This window comes from Microtus ochrogaster, chromosome 5 (genome assembly GCF_000317375.1).
Source record: "Microtus ochrogaster isolate Prairie Vole_2 chromosome 5, MicOch1.0, whole genome shotgun sequence".
Classification (NCBI taxonomy): Eukaryota; Metazoa; Chordata; class Mammalia; order Rodentia; family Cricetidae; genus Microtus; species Microtus ochrogaster.
In genome coordinates this window covers 56126494-56146754 of record NC_022012.1, presented here as the reverse complement: position 1 = coordinate 56146754, position 20261 = coordinate 56126494, and the positions used below count along the sequence as shown (strand labels likewise).

Genomic DNA, 20261 nt, shown 5'->3' with positions numbered 1-20261 from the left:
GCCACAGACAACAGAAGTCACTAGCAAGGGCCGTGACACTGGCACAGTCCACGTTTCAAGATGTGAACCTTTCGAGTGTCCAGATGCCTGGAGTGTGGAACGGAAGAATCAATGAATTCGTAATGCTGAAGTCGAAACTAGCAGCTAGTCAGCGTCTGTCAGGAAACAGATACAAGAGCACAGGGAGACAAAGAAAAAGAAAAAGGAAAAAAAGCTACACTCATTTACTATACTTGAAAGCTCGATGTTTCAGGTGTTTATAGTCAAGTATTTGAATGTGTAAATATAGTCAAGTATTTGAATGTGTAAATATTTAATAATTCCCTATTTTCTACTTAGGAAGATATTTTCATGAAAGAAATTTTAATACAAAGGAGGTGCAAGCCTCGTTCACTGGGCGTCAGCAGCAAGGCCTATGACTGTTGTGTGATGATTCAGAAACTGTCAAAGCTATTAAGAAGGGCTGTCATTTCAGCATTTAAAGTCATCTTCCATAAACTTATAATAAGGACTAAGTGATTTAAATATGAGATTTCTAAGAGCCTCCTCAGAATTTTTTAGAATGATTATGTTTCATGTCTGAAAACAAATAGCACTAATTTTTAATTTAAAAAAAAATGTGACCATAAAAACAACTTCTTAGTTCTACCGTGCTCCTGTAATCCCAGGGCTCTGGAGGGAGAGTGGGTGCGGAGTTCATGGCCGGCCTGAGCTACACAGCAGCACCCTGCCTCAAAAATAAACAAATGAATACATGCAAAAATAATAAACTGTGAACCAAAAACTCAGAGACCCAAGATCTGGTCTCATTGTTTTTCTATGTAAGAAGTTGGCAACAGAAAATAAACTAGAACAGAAACAAACTGCTTAACAAAAAGAATCACTTTTCCCACGTCAGTAGTGTATTTATTGTGCTGCAATCTGAGAGCAGGGGATGAAGGGGTCTGGGAAGCCAGTACAGAATGTTCACAAAGATTCACACATCTCTAGTCATTACACACCGGCGAGAAACAAAGCGTTGAGCCTCTGAGACCGCACTGTTACTGTATGTGTTGCTAATTTTCTGCAAGGTTCATGACTGCATGCCTTCGGGGAAAATGTAATCTCAATGCACAATAAATATGGTTTACAAAATATTCAGAAAGTCTGTACACACAGCAGACATCCTACACATGCAGTTTTGACAAAGTTGGAAGTTTCGGAAATATTCATGCGATTTTTTTGTCACATTTTTTTTCTTTCCATATGATCCCTCTGTGACATCCCAACAAATTAATCTATATAAAAACCATGTGGAACAACGTCTCTTCCGCAGCTTTCCAGCTGTTCGCTTCTATTTCATGAAATCCGTCTTTTTTCCAGTTGTTCGTTTCTGTTACATCTTTTGTAAACACCGAATTTGACTTGAGAGACCCGGCTCGGTCTCCCATTTCTCTCATCTTGCATTAACAAGTAACACCTTGTAACAGCAAGCACTGGTGTACCGATCGTTAGCACCAAGGAGTCAAGGTATTGCACCAAAATGCATTTATACTTCATTTCTAGTTATAAAGAAGGTTTCCGCAATGTAGTCACAAGGGAAGTAAGCGTCACTCAAAGTTAGACACATTGAAAGAGATGGGTGACATAGCAGAAATGCTTGGTGTGCGCTATTCATAAATGAAATAATAAAAAAAAAACAAGTTTGAAAGTTAAAATTAAATTTTACATTAGAGGACTCCTTGATTTTTTAAGTAAAATTTATTTCACTTTGTTGTATTTAAATGTTCTTTCCAACAGAAGAGGTAGGTGTATGTCCACATATGAAAAATCAGTAACAGCCACAAATCAAAACAAGGAAAGCCTGAGAAAATCAATATATACCCTTAGAGTTCTAACTGCATGTAAATGTGACTACCGTAGATGTTACTAACAAAGACATCAGTTGTTTCAATCATTCAATAATCTTGATCCTCATAATACATTTCTGCTAATAATAGGAGTATTTAAAGGCTACCTTCCTTCCTCATCACAAAAGTAAAAAAAAAAAAATTGTTTCCCATAGTGATTTGTGCCGTTCGTCATGGTGGCCTTTGGGTCACAAGACAGGATTTTACTGTTATTCTTTCTTATTTTTACCAACACCATCATCATCATCATCAACAAGCCTCTAAGATTCTACAGAGATTAGCAGAGTTTTCAAATTTAATTACAGCCAAAAGGGAATGTTCTGACTACGGGTGGAGAGATCTGACCACAAGGGCCAATAAATGAATCCAAATTCAAATGTATCCACAGTCTATCTCTGGACAAGAAAAGGTCAGTTTGCAACCAGTGGGGGAACTAGTGATTTAGCCAAAAAAAAAAATTTTTTTTCATAAAATTGTGTTTCTGTGATCATCTAAAATTCAGACTGAAGAAGGGGTGAATACAAGACAGGTGACATTTTCACCCACTCGAGAGGTGAGTATGAACAGGAGGAGGGGCTCCAAGGTCACAGTGGGATTGCTTTGGTCTGGACAACATCAAGGCTAATAAAAAAATGTTTAAGATAAAAACATCATAAATAAAACATCTGGGTACCATTTGGAAAGGTGCGCAGACCACATTTGCCTCTCTCCCCACCCCAGACCCTCTGCTTCTGTTGCTATGACACAGGAGTTTCCTTGCTGTCAGCCGGCTAAGGCCCAGGTCAGTCTACTCTCCTTTTGGCTTCCCGTTTTTCTGGGGTTTCCCATTTTCTAGCACTAGCTGCTTTTCTGACTTGTTCACACCGTTTGCTGAAATACCATTCGCGGCCGTCTTTCCCGCTTTTGACTGCTTGGGCTCATTGTATGTCCGCGTGTAGAAGTTGAGGAAGAGGAATATGAAACTGATTGCATAGGCGATCAGAGCCCAGTGCATCCACTTGGGGAAGGGGCAGTCGGTGTAGAGAGACAGTGCTGTGTGCCCAATGGTCACATGGAACTGGACCTGAAAAACAAAAGCAGCAGGACAGGGAACATTTTTAATCAGAGGAGTAAAAGGCTTCCAGAGCGGGTGTCATAGTCTCCTATACAGTGGTCGTGAGCCACTATGCTGTTTGAAAGTGTGTTACACTGTATGAAAGGCCAATCGTCTCTGCCTCTCCCTCCTTGAGAGCAGGGCTCCAGTGCCACCTGCTTAGCAAGGGCATTCTAGTGCTTTCCATAGATCTCCCACCTATCACTATGCTTTTGTGTTTATACGTGAGCTGATAGCCATCTGAAGCTGATCCTGTCTCTGTCGACTGTCTATCTCCTCATTAGAATGGAGCTCCCAGAGGCAGGGCTCTGCCTTGCTCGCTCATTCCTGAGTCCCTGGCACAAAATTGGACATTTGAATACTCACTGAAGGGCATCTAAGGAGAGGGAACAAATGGCCAACAAGAGTAAAGCAACAGTATCTGTAGGGTCTTTTAAAATTCCTACAGTTTAGACTTCTTTTCCTTTACTAGGCTGTCAGCAAGTAGATACATTCACTTCATGCTTTTTCATTAATTTTTTAGGCAGGAACACAAAAATGATGAGGTTCGGGGACATTGTCACAAATGTGCATCCCTGTAGCTGGCTCAGTCTCCTTCTCCCCTGCCTACTGGTCTCCTCCTTCTTCTAAATACTCCTCTTTCTGCTCATGTCACAAAAGGACGCTCACTTAAACATGAACCTGAGCCCATCAAGCTGGCTCAGTGACTTTCTCTGGCAGGTAAGGGACAGGCAAGTTCACATCTGAACAAACACCATTCTTTAAAAACTTATATTCCAATTAAAATCAGTACATGCAAAAGAAAAATCCCCTTCAATTTTTATGAATTCTCAAGAAGAGAAAATTCAAAGCATTAGACATGCTCAAAGAATAAACTTAAATTCTGGTGCACTGGTCACCGAATGGTCTGAGGCACAGGATTACAGGCTCTGTAGCATGAGTAAGGGTTACCGTATTGTATGATCCATATATTATTTAATTGTTTGGAGAAAATCAGACTCAGAAATTGAAGATCAGGATCCTATCTGATGTAATGGGCAACTATAGTTTCTTTGTGAAAGATAGCATTACCCATATTTCTATTTCATTAAATATTAAGATAATTTGTTTCACACGCATGATCAGTTTATATTAAATTTAACAATTCCCATGGCAAAAATCCAACGTTTTAGAACTTTTGATTTCACAATGGCTCTTAGAACCTGTAGCACCGAAATAGGGTGTGTATAGGGTGTGATTGAGTATGAGGTAGCTCAAAGACAGCCCGGGGCAAACCCCCACACAAGAGATTATACCATTTATATGATTTGGGTCCCTTTTCATTTTCTGGGGACCACTTGGCTCTCAATGAGAGGCATGAGTTTTACAGACCATCTCAAGAGCTTCCACAAATTCAAGAAGTTTCTTGGAGCATCTCTTTGCTAATGAGTCCCTCACACCCAACATTCCCCAAAGGTTGTGTTTCCTGTTTGGTTGGGCAGCTGTGTAGCAACTCAAGGCAGAGAGGGATATTTCTAAATGCGATCCCACTGATAAAAACTGTGTGTACACTATGATTAAAGCATATTAGAATACACTCTGAAGCCTGGAGATTAGCCACCAGCTTGGATTTGCATTTTCAGTTTGATTACAGGCCACACCCAAGTTCTGAACAGCGCTTTGATGCCTGCACTGGGATGCAATGAGAAGCCCTACAAGGAGGCGTAGCTGAGAACCGTCTGCCTAGAACACAAGAGTTTAAATCCTTGGCTCTGCTCTTCAAGCACAGAGTTTTACAGAACTAGAAAGAGCTCTCGAGCCTGTGTTGGATCCCATCCCCCACCCCTACCCTTCCTTGGCTTCGTGCTTTCTTTGCTACATGTATAGGGTCTATTAGCAAGAACCAAAACATGGAGAAACTGGAAATTTATGCAAGAACAAGAAGAACAAAGAAAATAGTAAGTTAGGAAAAAGAAGTCACTCATGGAAAGTATTTTCCAGTCACCTATGAATCTATATACTTTGTGGCATATTTATATTTAACCATCCTGTTCACAGGTAGTTTTACAGACTTTCTGTCAGAGGGACAGGTTCTGAAACCAATCTTTAAGGACATTATAAAGCAAATGGCTATTGCTAGTTCACCCAAGCCAGCCTTGACGCCGCATCTTGCTTATAAAGTAGGTTTTGTGATGGAAAACAATGTAAAACACCTTGGCACTGTACAAATAACAAACTTCAAATATTTTAAATATTTTGTTTTGGGCAACAACCAGAAGTAACTCTTCCAAACATTTAACTCACCAGCTGCAGCATGGTCAGGTATCGCTTCCACCAAAGATATTTCTGGATCCAGGGGCCAAATGCAGTCAGCCCGTAGTAGGAGTACATGATCACGTGGATGAAAGAATTCATCTGGGCCCCAAAAAATGCTGTTGAGAAACCAGAGGCAATTGCAAGAAAAGTGATGCTGGGCAGAGACGGCACTGGGATGGAAAGTGAATGAGTCTACCGTACCATCTAGGTTAGTCTCAAATCTAAGCTCAGTGATGCTACAGGGAAAGCTTCTCAAATTAAGCTTGACACTTCTCCCATTTAGCTTTGAGGGCTCTTCTTCTTTTTATTTTTTTTGAAATAAGACACATAAATAAAAATGTATATTGCTAAAATTCAAAGGGTTTGTGAAACAGTATATTCTCAAATGGGGTACTCCAGCAAGCTTCAACAAACAGAAAATGACTGCTTCCCCCTACTTTCCTCTATTTTAATCCTACCTAGCAGTAATTCCTTGGAAAGAGGCTATGATGCTTTTAAGTGTTTATGGAGACTTGTGATATGTTACACTATAGTCTCTAGAGATAGCAACATGCACACCAGTGCCGAAATAAAACTAATTTCTTAGCTTTCTACGTAGTTTTAAATATGACAGCATTATATATATTGAGTGATGAATCCATTTAGTTTACACAGATCTAGCGATACCCTACTCAGTCAAATGCAACGGAACTTATTTTCTTTAGAATATTCAGTAAGTATGTACACGGTAATGCATTTTGCCGTGATGTGAGCTGTGGGGTCAGTTTATATTTATAATTCTCCTTGAAACTCTGAGTTTTGCTTCAAATTTCCTAGTAATTTTTAAGTGTGAAATGCTTAGGTTGCAAATAGTGACATAATGCCAGCCTGTGTCCAGAGGAAAGGGCTGTTTGCAGCTCAGCATGCTCACCTCCCTGTGTCCAGAGGAAAGGGCTGTTTGCAGCTCAAGTATGCACACCTCTTTTGGTCTACAGCCATCGGGAAGACCAGACTAGAGGCTAGACTAGATTAGACTAGAGCTATGACATCTGATCCTCTTCAGCATTAATGGGCCATGTCAAAGTTCACTTCAATAAGAAGCAATGAGACCATATAAGGTCATATCAGAGCAGGAGTAAGCTGAGGGCTTGGACTGAAAATGAGGCATTTCTATTGGATAAGAGCTGCCAATCAGTACCGTTCCCCACTCAAGTTAACATTGTTTTCTGGCATTTGGGCTTTGTGGTTGTGCTTATATTGGGCGCAAGTCTTTAGGAGCTCGATTCTTCCCAGATGAAGAGCTGAAGTTTTAAAAAAGTGACAGGCAGATGAATGGAGATGATTAACCATGAAACCAAGCTAAATGGCATACTAGGGGCGTTCAGAGAGGCAGGCGGGGTCCTCACCTTGGCCACCTGCCACCCACTTGATTCCGATCCACCACAGTGTGAACATGGTGCAGTGATGGTACACGTGAAGGAAGGAGACCTGGTTGTTCTTCTTCCTCAGGATGAAGAACACAGTGTCCAAATACTCCACTCCTTTTGATACAAAGTACCACCATAAGGCAGCAGCTATCTGTAAGAGAGGAGAGGAAGATCGTCAAACACAAACTCTATTGGGCGGCCTCCACTAGGTGCTGACAAATGCAGGACACCACACACAAAATGTACAAGGTGTGCAACCATTCTGCACCCAGGTGGGCTTGATACCTAACCATGTACCTGCCAGAAAACAAATTTGAGCTTTCTGGGCTTAGAGCCAAGCAGTGGCTGCTGCTGGACACAGACTGAGCCGCCATCACACCGCTGTGCTTTGCAGCTTGTACAGAAACCACATCTGTAAACACTTGAGGGGTTCCTACAGGGCCTAGGTTTATACAGCAACTAGTCTCCATATATTAACAAATCTGTCCATTCCCTTTAGCTGTACAACACGGCATCTAATCACTGTGGCCTGTGTTAGTAAAGTCTTTTAAATGATCACAATTAAAAACCAACAACAACAAAAACTATTTCCTAGGTCACAGATATAATCCTGTTTACACAAGGAAGTCTTTTCTCGGGCTCTAATTAAGACACCAGATGGTACAAAAAGATTAGGTGACATGCTGGGGGATTAAGGATCCAGCAAGAGGTGACCTCTATATATGTTTTAAATCATTCCACAAGGATCTGATTTGTAACAATGAACAAAATGTAATGGTCCTGTAGTCAACATTTTCTAAACATCATATATAAAAATTAAAATTTCAGTTCACAGCTGAAATGTATTTATAAATCTTTCTGTGACAGAGGCTAAGATCCCTTCCCTCAATTTACACCTGCATCTAAGGCCTATAATGTGTTTTTGTTTGTGTGGTTTATTTTTCTTTTGAAAAACAAAATTCTTTTTTAAGTACTGGGATCATAACCGGGGCTTTGGGGCAACTTGAAGTTCTTAATTCTAGAATCAGACATCACTTAGGATAAGCATTCTCTAACATTACAATTTTAAAAGCTAGAGAAAGAAAAAAGAGAAAGACCAGAAACAAACTAAAGTGTTATGTTTAACCAGCTGACAAGCATCTACTTAACCTGAGCAATGCTGCTAGAAACCAGGGAATTGGCTGAAAATCTGCTTGACATCACTTAGTCTGTCCACAGCAACACTGTGTTTGATGCCCACGGTTACATCGCTGTAAGATGAAGTGACTGTCCATTTCAGCATGGTAACCTGTAGGACAAAGTCTGCTTTCTCCTCCATGTGGACCTCCAAACTAGCCCAGGTCACACATAAGGGCCTTTCTGCTTAGTCGGTGATCTACACCGGCTGTTTTTTTAATGGCACACGTCAAAATGAGGAATGATACCTCATGGTGCACGCAACGCACACAAAAGGAGTCTTGGAGTAAACTGCTCACTTCCCCCACGTTCTCCCTTAGACGGAGAGATGGGTAGAATGAGACTCTGGACGCAATCGGCTCAATTATCAGAGTTTGCGTCCTACGTAGGTTTTCACGATAGCTCATTTTTACTAAAAGAGTGCTACTGAATTTGACTGCATGGATATTCACTCACTGAAGTGGGTGGAGTCTGGGAGTGTCAGCAGAATGGATTCACAAGCAGCAGGATGGTAATTTTCCAGTTTTCCCCTAATAATATTAACAGACTGCCTTATCCAAGGGACGTCCTCCTGGGAGAAGGGAAGTCGGGGCCTCTCTTCCCACTTTGAACAGGAAGCCAACTCTCCACTTAGGAGATTCTTTGGCAATGCAGTTATCAGAAGAAAATCTGTTTCATATCCTGTGAATCTGAATGAAGCAACCTTGCTCATTCTCTCAGTCACACCCCGGGTTTTGTTTTCTTAACTGTTTCTTGACATGCGGATCACCTGCCTCCCAGCCCTCACCAGAATGTGAGTGCTTTGCAGGCAGAGAATGAATCTATCTTCTCGCTTGTGTGGTCAAGGCCCTGCCAGAGATACATATAATGCAAAATACACATGCACTGAGCAAATGAAGCCAATGTGCCAAGCAAACATGTGACTTTTCGTAAGCCTTTTGGTAGGGAAATTACATAGACGTGAAGTACTAGGTACATTAGAAAAATTTAGTTATGGTTCTTGGTGAATGTCCATATATCTACCCTAAAATTCATACTAAAAAGTATTTTTCTCAATCAATGTTATTACACACATATAGCTTTATTGCAAACATATATAAAACATTCATAGAACATACAAAACATGGATTTATATAAACTGGGTTTGCTGAGTATAATTTTTATAGCAATCATAGGTACAAGAGATCATTAAATACTTAATAAATTACTATTTCTTTCACTAAAATTGAACGCTAATTTTACTAATGTAGGTGACTGGGAAAACAAGATATAGCATTATATATTAGTAGTGATTATTTTTTGCAAATTTAATAAAGACCAACTTCATACCCGTACAAATTATCTTGTACCTCCTAAACCCTAAATAATGAAGATATTTTCCTCAAATAAGTTAAGTCTTCTGAGTTTCTATTTTTGACACAAAAGTTTAAAAACAAAATTGGAGACAGAGTCTCACTATATAGCTCTGAAAGGCCTGGAGTTTGTTAGAGAACTGGGTTGTCCTTGAACTCATAGAGCTTAGCTTTCTCCAGTGCTAGAATTAAAGGTGTGCACTACCATGTCTGGCAAGAATCAAAAATACGTAGCTGGGCAGTGGTGGCACACACCTTTAATGCCAGCACTCAGGAAGCAGAGGAAGGCGGATCTCTGTAAGTTCGAGGACTCTACAAGATCTACAATAGCTAGTTCCAGGACAGGCTCCAAAGCTATACAGAGAACCCCTGTCTTGAAAAAAGAATCAAAAATACTGTTTACAATCAAATATGGAATGAACCATTTGTAAAGTACTACAATCCAACAGTGTTCATTTTTACTACACCAAATAAAAGGGGAAAAGCAGAGCTTTCCCGATCTCACTCACTCAACACATGTCACTCCATACAACACCACATCGTTTATATCCTGAGAGTCCATAAAGTCAAACTGCTTGTGTCAATCAACAGTATTCAGTGGTACACTCACCCTGACTTCATTAACGTTATTAGAATAATCCACTGTCTGACAAATATAGCTGTATCCTGCGTTGTAGGATCCCATGAAGAGCTGGGGACAAAAGGAATAACATTGGAGTAAAGGTGTAGTGGACACAGCACTGAAAACAGTAAATCTGACACACAATTTGAAAGGTGTTACTTTCCTTAAAGACATTTCGACGACATAAAATATTTTAAGGTTATTTTTTCTTTGTTTTGTGATGCTGGGCATCAAACTCAGGACTCACATATACTGGGGAAATGCTGTACCACTGGAGCTGCAGCCCCAGCCCTTGAATGGACACGTAATGTGTTAGAAGTTCTAAAATTCTTGGTGTAGTAGCTTTTACTATAATTTTAATAAAGACCAAGTTGAAAAAAAAAACAAGCATATTCTTTTCACAAGATATCAACTCCATCAAATACATAATAGCTTTTCATTATTTAGAGAATAGTTTATTAGTTCCTATAATTAAACTTGCTTAGGCAAGACCTTACATATTTAGCATAGTGCACTATTTCTACAGAAACTAGAAAAATGCATTTAGTGTTTCTAGACCAATATGGGTGCCGATTCTATACAGTGCCAACTCAACTGAAGAAAACTTTACAGTCGCTGTGCTGGCTAGTTTTATGTCAACCTGACACAAGCTAGAGTCATTTGGGAAAAGGGAAAATGCCCCCACCAGACCGCCCTGTGGGCAAGCAGAGCACTTTTTGATTACTGGTTGACATTGGAGGGCCCAGCTTGCTGTGGGTGGTGCCACCCCTGGGGCAGTTTGTCTTGGATACTCTAAGAAAGCAGGCTGAGCAAGGCAGTGAGCAGTGTGCCCCTGTGGCTTCTGCTTCAGTTCCTACCCTGACTTCCCTTTGACCAGACTGTTCCCTGCAGAAGTAAGATGAAATAAACTCTTTGGATTCTGAGCCGAGACCTGTCCCACCTTAACTAATTCATATCTGGATCCAAAGGGGTGTGTGCCCAGCACACTAAGCGAAGGTATCCAAATAAAGAATGAAAGGGACTGTGAAGCTGAGATTCTATGGGCTTCCTTGCTGATGGTGGCTTGTCTAAAGAAAGGTTAATTTCTTAGTATCGAAGCTCAGTATCTCTGCTTACGCAGAATTTTAGTAAGTCTCTTAGGAACAAATTCCTTAGGCTTTAGCAACTTAAAAATGTGCCAATCCAGCCTGCAGGATTTCCTTTCAAAATATCCTGGAGAATTTGCTGATGTCCAGAGAAGAGTGATGATTAGCAGCCACGCCTGCAAAACAGCCAACTCCTTTCAGCTCCAACACACAGCACATTACATAAGACGGCTCAGTGTGAAACTGGTACTTCCAAGTATTTGACCAGGGCTCCAGGTCGCTTCGCAGCTCATCAAGTGCCAACATCCCAAAAAGGCACCTCTCTTGCCTCCGATAACAGCCTTCCATGCTTGGCAGGTATCTCACCATTTGAGAAATGAGAAAGATGAGACCAAAACAGCTGTACAGCTCCCAATGTCAAAACTGCTGCTAAGAGCATCCTGAGAACCCATGCATGCTTCAGAGTCCCGTCTCAACAGCCCTCTTACTCTCCAGTTCCTGCTTCTGTTACCCAGAAATTCTAAAGGTTAAAAATGTACTCTTCGAGTTGCTAACAGCCATGCTGAGGTGCATGCTGAGGCTGCAACAGTAGTTTCAAGGGGTCTCAGTTTTAAATCCTTTCCAACAATCCCAGGTAACTATGTGATTGATAAACCTACCTCTCGGAAGATGAAAAGGTTAAGCAAAACCATGCCAAAATTATAGACGATGAGCACTAAGCGCATTTGAAACGGCTCCCGGTCTTTCATCCACTTTGGACCCAGCCACACGAACAGGAGATACAATGTGCTTATGCTTAGCGTTGGCCATGGAGACTGCATCAGCGGCCAGTTTTCTACGCGTTTATCTACCGAGAGAATGAAACAGCAGGAAATTTACAAAACAAAATTTACTTAGGAACTAAAATGCCCTAATTTCATACTTGGAGTAAGCACGGATGACTGTCCCATGAAAATACATGGTACATAAAACAAATACCATCAAGTTCTTCAACTAACATTGGAAAATAACTTTCTTTACTTAGGTTACATGGTATGTTTTATAAAGAAGCAAAGAAACGGAGAAGGAATGTACTAATAATATAGGCAACAAGCTTGAGGTGAAAGTGAAATAGGGACTTGATAGCTTTAAGATAATATTTTAAGGAAATACTCAGTTTCTGCACTAGGTATGTAAAATGTACTAGGTAGTATGGCGCAGCTCTCTATGTCCATCCCTGAAGCAAGCACAAATCAGACTGACGAGGTACTGGGCCATGGGAGCCATGAGATGGGATCCCTCTGGAAATGGGAGCTGCCATACAATCATACTTGAGGAATTAAGGTAATCTCACTACACTTCTAACTTACCATCAATGGGAACCATATTTAAGATGCATTGCTACTTTTCCATTGATGGTGTGTATCACTTTCACTGTCTATGAAAAAGCTATCTGTATGCTTCACTTCCCTTAATTCACGGGTGTGTAAATATATAGAATGGAAAAAGTAATTTCACTTAAACTAAATTGATTGCCCGTAATATTTAAATATGTAATCAAGAATCAATTTTATAATTTAATATTCTCAAAATGTTGGTAAAGCATTAATAAAATAAGAAATTATAATGAAATAACAGATGACGAAAAATCCATTTATATATAAAGTGTATTAAGCTTAAACTTTATATTTCTAGGGTTATAAACAGCATTTCACTCATCTATAATCAAATATCTAACTTATGCCTAGCAATACAAAACACATTTAACATTCTATTTTCAGCATAGTTTATTTCAAAAAAATTAAAGAAAAAGTCTTTCAGCCACTTCCTAGAATCCAGCCTAAATGAATTTCATGTAATGCTAATTACAGGAATTTCTATATAAACTACTTGTTTACTAAAACTATTTATGTAAAATGGATCTGCATTAGATAACTAAATACTAGAATACTGTTTTAAAATATACTAAGCAGACTATGTGTGGCTCAGAGGTAGAGAAAGGATCTCTCTTTTCCCTCTGTATGCATACATATGCACACAAATCTATACCTATGCTTAAATGCACACTAATCTATTTCTATAGATTGTCAACTGGTAATACAATGCAAGAAAACATTAAGTTTTATGAAATAATCTTCCAAGTCAGGAAGAGCCATAATTACTATGGTTTCAATGAAATAACAGTTAATAAACAGAAATTTAGACAGAAAGATTTTGACTCTGAGGCCAGTCTAGCAAATTGTAAGAGATATCCTGTCTCAGCAAAACAAAGAAGGGAATTTCCTTCTCTAGGGTCTAGCCAGATATGTGCAGTTCTCACCCCTCATCAAGGAAACTTTTCAACAGTCAGTGGTCATTATAGAAAACAACAACAAATCAAAATGCAAAGTTATAGAGCCCAGTCCCAAAGGATACATCTACAACCCAAACCCCACACCAATGGCTCAGGGATTGCTGCAGAAGAGGGGGCAGAAAGTCTGCAAGAGTTGTGAGGTTGTGTCTCCTAGAAATGTCAGAAGCTACACAGGAAGTCTCACCAACATGGCTGCCTAAATGTGAGCTAGAACAGGATGATTCCGGGAGCCACGTGAATGCAGACAGGGGGAAAACCCTTCACAAAGGGCTACAGACAACCAAGGGATGCCGAGAGTGGAAGAACAGTCTTCCCCAGGGAAGAACACACCAATCGGTTATCCAACAGCAAACAGTCAGCTCTGAAAAACATATACAAAGAAGGAATACACACACCACCACCACTACTACCACTACCACAACCAACAACAACAAAAGTTAAAGAAAAAGAGACCATGAATTTGAAAGATTATGGAATGGGAGTACATGAGAGAGTCTGGACAGAGGAAAGGGAAGATGGAAATGATGTTATTATATATTAACCACAAAATTTAAAAAAAAAAACAAAAATGAAGGAAGTAGAAAAAGACAAGATCTCCTGAGTAAACTGGGAGCATGGGCTATGGGAGAGGGTAGAAAAGGCAGGGAGAAGGAAGGGGAGCAGAGAAAAATATATAGCTCAATAAAAATAATTTAAAAAATACAAAAAACAAAAATGAAAAAGCAAGAAAACATAATTACTTTAAGGAAAAACATCCATGGAAACAAGAAAAACTGCAAACATTTTATTTCCTTCTTCACAAAAAATAGTAGGTCTACTGCTCATGGTAACTATGACTATACTGGTTAAATCAAATACTACCAGGTTTAAATTAAAATATTTCAAAAACAGAGGAAATAGTAAGCCAATCAGAAGGAGGAAGAGACTAAAACCATGTTGACTTGTGGTGGCATTTGTCACAGGCCATGTGACCGTCATATGTGCTCATTTATGGCTTAGAGTACATGTTATCCTTCAGTGAGAATTACTGTCCTATAAACACAAATCTTTTTCTGCCAGAGGCCCCCACCGAAATCAGTCTAGGTCTTCAGTGATGTGGACAAACTCCCGAAGCCTAGAGTCTTGTTCTGGGTCACAGTGGAGTTGCTGTAGGGTCCTATTTTCCACAAATGCCAGGGCAAATACTGACCCATCAGATGGAAGTCAAGAGCCAAAGCCGTGCTAATGGGACAACCGGCATGGCAAGGAAAGAAGATACATTCTTCTGCAGAGAGACATTAATGTCTAAGATCCTAGAGTATGGCTCATATTTTATCTCACCACACAGAGAACTCCTACTGACTTCACAGAAAGTTCTGAGCAGTAATTGAAAAAGAGAAGAGAAAGGAAGGAAGAAAGGAAGGAAGGAAGGAAGGAAGGAAGGAAGGAAGGAAGGAAGCTCGGTCAATAAAATTCTTGCCATGTGAGTATAAGGACCTAAATTTGATCCCTAGAATTCACATCAATCTGGCAGTGTCTCTGTATGCTTATAATCTAAGTGCTGGGGAGGCAGAGACAGGGGGACTCCTGGGGCTTGTCGGACAACTGGTCTAGCCCTGTCCATGAGTGCCACATTTAGTAAGAGACCCTATCTCAAAAACTGATGTGCCAAGTAATTAAAGACATCCAGTACTGATCTATGCATAGAAAACACACACACCTATATAAAAACATGTACACACATAGCTTATACAAACAAACACATACAAAAGAAAGAAAATGGAAAAAGAAAACTGGGATACAAAATTAGTCAGAAATTAAGAGTAGACAACGTACTTCTTTTAATCTTTTTTTTTTTTTGGTGAGAGGTTGGGGATCTCACTCTGTTTTCCAGCCTGTGCTCAACCCTGTGAGTTCAAGTGATTCTCCTGCGTCAGCCCCTCAAACAGTAGATAGAACCATGGTGTCCCGCTGGGTCCAGCTTGCTTCATGCTGATGTGCGGTGTGGGACACTGTCTCTTTCCCTCATTCATCACAAACACTTAGAGAGGACTACCCGGGTGAGGCAGAGGATGAGGTCAGAAATAGAAGGCTCTACCACATCAGACGCTGAGGGAGGCTGAGACACAACCGAGAGGCCAGATGACAGTAAGAAACTACAGGAAACATGCAGGACACAGCCAGTGGACGACTGAGCTCCAGCCCTGGCCCTGTCACAGGGCACAATCCCCCCCGAAGATCCTTCATCTACAGACACGGGAGGGGAGAAGGTGAAGTAGATTAGGTTTCTCCAGCTTTAATGAAACAACAAGTTCCGGGAGGAGTTGACACACACCCCAGCACTTTGATGGGTGCTGCAGTCCATTTCCAGGGAAGCTGCATTTTCTGTGAAGCCTCCACTAAGGCCTGGGATTCTCCACATTCTCGTGTGATACTCCAAAAGAGTACATGAGTTATTTGCCTTTATTTCTAATATGTCCCTTAGTGGTTGGCCTGGAGCTCATAATTCTCTTACCTCAGTCTTCTTGGGCTTGGGCTAGGTTATAATAGTTTCCATTTGTAACAACATATTTACTGTTTCTGGAGGCTCATGACAAGCTGGGCCGACCTGTTTAAATGTGTCAGTATGGACAGTAACCATGCAATTTTACCTGTGCTGAAAAGTCATAGATAGTTACTCAACCATGTTGTCAAAACTTTCAAAGTGTTGTTAACTGTTTTAAAAAGACAAGGGGTCCATCCACCTGAAATGGGTATGTATGTATGTATGTATGTATGTATGTATGTATGTATGTATCTATCTATCTATCTATCTATCTATCTATCTATCTATCTATCTAGACAGGGTCTCACTACATAGCCCTGGCTGTCCTGGAATTCCCTATGTAGAGTAGGATGGCCTTGAACTCACAGGGATCCACCTGCCTCTACCTCTAACCAATGCTACAATTAAAGATGTGTACCACCATGCCCAGAGCATGAGCTTTCTTGAACACACCACTGACACATTTTTGTTTCTACCTTGATCTTTACCTTATGATCACACCACACTAAATCCAGTGACTACTGTGTCGGCGGAGGGGGTAAGTGTGCAGATCACTTGGTCGCTGACCTGTGGAAATTCACCATTTATTGGAGGAGGGGACAGACGTGAAAACCCAACTGCTCTGCAGCAGAATCCGAGTCCAAGCTGAGCAACAGGACAGGAAAAGGGACAAGACACGGCTCAGTGACAGACATCTGAACTTTTACTCAATGAAGAAAAGTATGCCGGCAGATAGGAAGGCAGAGTGGTCCTGTTTCAGAGATGGGCATTAGAAAAAAGGACTCAGAGCTCCTTAGTTGATTGATAGGACCCTGGTAGCAGTGAATGACAGACTGCAGGGGAAAGGGATCGTCAGGAGTCATGGAAACCATATCAGGCCCACCTCCACTGCAGACATAGGAGCAAGAGCTGTTTAATGCACTGATTCCCAGGCCCACCCCAGGTTCTGAACTGACAACTCTGCAGTCGGGGCTCCCATGGATTATGGCTTGGCTCTACGATGCATGAGGTGATGGAATCCCAGCTCCAGGCATTGCTCTGCACAGGAGACAACGGGAAGGTCACAGGGCAACATCTATAGATCTGGGGACAGTTACAGATATGAGGAAAAGGGGAAAGTAGAGTTTAGGACTCCAGCCATATGTATGGCCAGGAGGCAGCTGAGAAAGTCAGAACAGTGTAGATTACACCAGCAAGAAGAGCAGGTCTGGGAGGAAGTGAGCAGGAAATGCTAAGCATTCCTGTGTGAGATCCATCCCCATGTGAGATCCATCCCCATGTGAGGTCCATCCCCGTGTGAGATCCATCCCTGTATAAGATCCATCCCTGTGGCACAGGGCACAGAGAATGAGAAAAAGAACCAATAAAGATCTGTGCCTGGAGTCACAAAGGGAGAGAGGGAGAAATGGCAGCAAATCAGGCAGGGAGGCAGGGGAGAGAAAACAGCAGACACTGAGAATCAACTGTGCCTGCCTTCTTTCTCTGAGGAACTTGCCACCTTGAGGGTTGATAGGAAGGATTCAAGAACTGAGGGTTCCTGGTCTCTAAGGATCCCACAGTGTCCCTCCTCCCTTCCAATGCACCTGCTCTCTCACCTATAAGTCTCACAGGGTTACCTGACATCAAAACAATGTGGACATCTCCCCTGACAAGTCCTTGGCATCTTCTAGGGCTTTTTGTCTGCTTCCCAGAGTCCTCTAGCTCACCAGATCGCCAGACTCACGGGTGATGGCGGCAGTGGAAGAGTTACAGATGGGCAGTGTCTGACGTGGTGGAGTCAGCAACAGCACTGTCGATAATACTGACAATAGCCACTAAGTTTTCCTCCCTTACAACCTCAGAGTTCAACCAAACTCAAGAAAACTGAATAGAGATAATTACATCAGGAAGAGCTCACACTGAGAAGGCAAGGGTATTTATAACCTAGATACTGAGAAGATAAACTATCTTACGGTTCACTCTGGACTTGCTCTCACTAACAACATTTTTAAGTGTTCCTTACTTGCTATTGTGCATATATGATGTGTGCGTGAGCACAGGCATGCATGGATACCATGTGTGTAGGACAGAGGACAACCTCTGAAGTCGGTTTTCCCCTTCTGTGTTTATATGTGAGTTCTGGGGACTGAGCTCAGGTTCCCAAGTCTTCACAGCAAGTCCCTCTACCTGCTGAGCCATCCTGCCAGTCCTTATTAGCTTAATTTCCAAATTATGCTAAAAGGCTTTTTTCAAAATCCTTTTAAAAGGCAATGTGAAACAAAGAACAAAGTACTGGTAACCCAATAGTTTTGTTTTTTTTTTTTAAGCTCAAGTAACCTCCACTTAGGAACAAGTAACTACAATGAATCCTTAGGAACCTTTAACAGGGCCTGCTGTTTTTTTCCCCCTGTGGCTCAGGTTTCCACTAACCAAAAAGAATTTCCTTTCTAGTAAAATTCTACTATCACATCCCAGAAAAAAAATATTAGTAAAATTAAGCCTTTTTAGAGTATTCAGATGCCTAAAATAGATGGAAACAATGCTGCAGGGAGGATAGGGTCACAGGTGACGCCTTGGAGAGGCTCACAGAACAGAGGAGCACAATATTTGGGCAAAAGATAAGACTTGCATGAAGAAGAACTGGATCCCACGGTGTGGTACACACCCATAGTCCAGCTAATCAAGATGCTGAGGTTAAAAAAAAAAGACACATTCCCAACCTGGGCAGCATAAGCAACATAGAGAGATTTGGGGGGGAGTGCTGGCTTGCACCCCCATTTACTTTATTTCTCAGAAAAATTAATATCTTAAACTCATTTAATGCTTATACCTTTTCCACAATATTAAACAGTGTGAGATTGCAGAAGGAAATTGAAATACTCTATTTCTTTTCTATTAAAGTGTGGTCCATATGCCAGTCAAATTCCAGTAACCTGGAACTGGTAGGAAACAGAATCTCATGCCACAGCCAAGAGCACTGACTCAGAATCCACCTCACAGGGAAAACAACAACAACACTCCAGAATTGATTTGATCGTTGGGTCTACCTGGAAAAATCATCCACTTCTCTTTCTCTTTTCTTCTAACAGCATCTACATCTGTGTAACCTGCTGTCATCAAAAGAGAACCATAAGTCTAATGACCACTAGACAGACTAGCTTTGGGAGTTTATTCAAGAAGTCAGAACTATGTCCTCAAGGGTACTCTTAAAATACTCCGTCCTTCTTCAATAACTAAAACTGATAGCTGCAAATGAGCTCACTATATGGACCAGGCTGGCTTCAGACTCACAGAGCTCGGCCTGCCTCTGCCTGCTAAACACTCAGATTAAAAGTGTGTGCTGGCTGGGCGGTGGTGGCGCACGCCTGTAATCCCAGCACTCGGGAGGCAGAGGCAGGTGGATCTCGGTGAGTTCGAGACCAGCCTGGTCTACAGAGCTAGTTCCAGGACAGGCTCCATAGAGAAACCCTGTCTCGAAAAACCAAAAAAAAAAAAAAAAAAAAAAAAGTGTGTGCTGCTGAGCTCCTGTTTTAAAAGACATCCATTTCCACTAATATTCTAAGTGGCAACACTGACTGTCAATTTCTCTTTACACAAAACAAAGGCTACATTCACTATACAGAATCACAGGCATGCTGAAATCACCCCCAAAAGGCTGATTGCAAGTCCTGTCTGTAAGAAGGCCTTGTGCCTTCCTCTGCTTCTAACTAATCAACAATCTCCTCTCTGCCATGGAGAGTAAACTGATGTGGGATTCCCTCTCTGTATGCTATGAATATGCTTTATTACCATTGGTTAATAAAGAAGCTGCTTTGGCCTATGGCCTGGCAGAATATAGGTAGGCAGGGAAAACTAAACTGAATGCAGGGAGAAAGAAGGCAGAGTCAGGGAGATGCCATATAGCTGCCAAAGGAGAAAGATGCCAGAACATTATCAGTAAGCCACAGTCTTGTGGCAATACACAGATTAACAGAAATAGGTTAATTTAAGATGTAAGAGCTAGCTAGATATAAGCCTGAGCCATCAGCTAAACGGTGTATTAATAGAGTTTCCATGTGTTTATTTGGGTCTGGGTGGCCAGGAAATAAAAATATAGTCTCCATTTACAGTAAACAAAGTTTTTGCCTTAATAAGGATGTTCAAGGTATAAAGTCAGCCACATAAGGCAGAACTTAGGAAGGGGCTTTTGTTGCAGGAGGTCCTTCCGCTCCTCCAGCCAATAGCCGCTGAGATACCAGCCCATTGGGGCATGGTCTCTATCTTTAAAAAAGCGGCCACTTCCCTCCTCTAGCTCTCTTTGCTTCCTGCTCCATTTCCGGCAACTAGACTCCTTCCTGATTGCGCAGAGGGCTGTTGTCTGGGACGGTGATCTGTAAGTGTTTTCCCCTTTAAATAAATACCACCCTAGGGTGATGTGGGAGTGTCATATATCAATCTGTTGATTTCATTGGTTAAGTAATAAACAAACTGCTTGGGCTCATAGCTTAGAACATAGGTGGGTGGAGTAA

At 41.3% G+C, this 20261-nt stretch overlaps 1 protein-coding gene across 1 annotated transcript in view; it reads right to left on the bottom strand.

The window, feature by feature from the left end:
- Positions 1 to 880: 880 nt before the first annotated feature.
- Positions 881 to 20261, bottom strand: part of Elovl4 (ELOVL fatty acid elongase 4) — a 32867-nt gene continuing 13486 nt past the window's right edge. The window contains exons 2-6 of the mRNA XM_005347558.3: positions 11578 to 11765; positions 9822 to 9902; positions 6663 to 6834; positions 5266 to 5393; positions 881 to 2952 (exon numbers count right to left, since the gene is read on the bottom strand). Coding sequence (XP_005347615.1) covers positions 2677 to 2952; positions 5266 to 5393; positions 6663 to 6834; positions 9822 to 9902; positions 11578 to 11765 — 845 coding nt within the window. The 3' untranslated portion in view covers positions 881 to 2676. The remainder of the gene's footprint in view (positions 2953 to 5265; positions 5394 to 6662; positions 6835 to 9821; positions 9903 to 11577; positions 11766 to 20261) is intronic.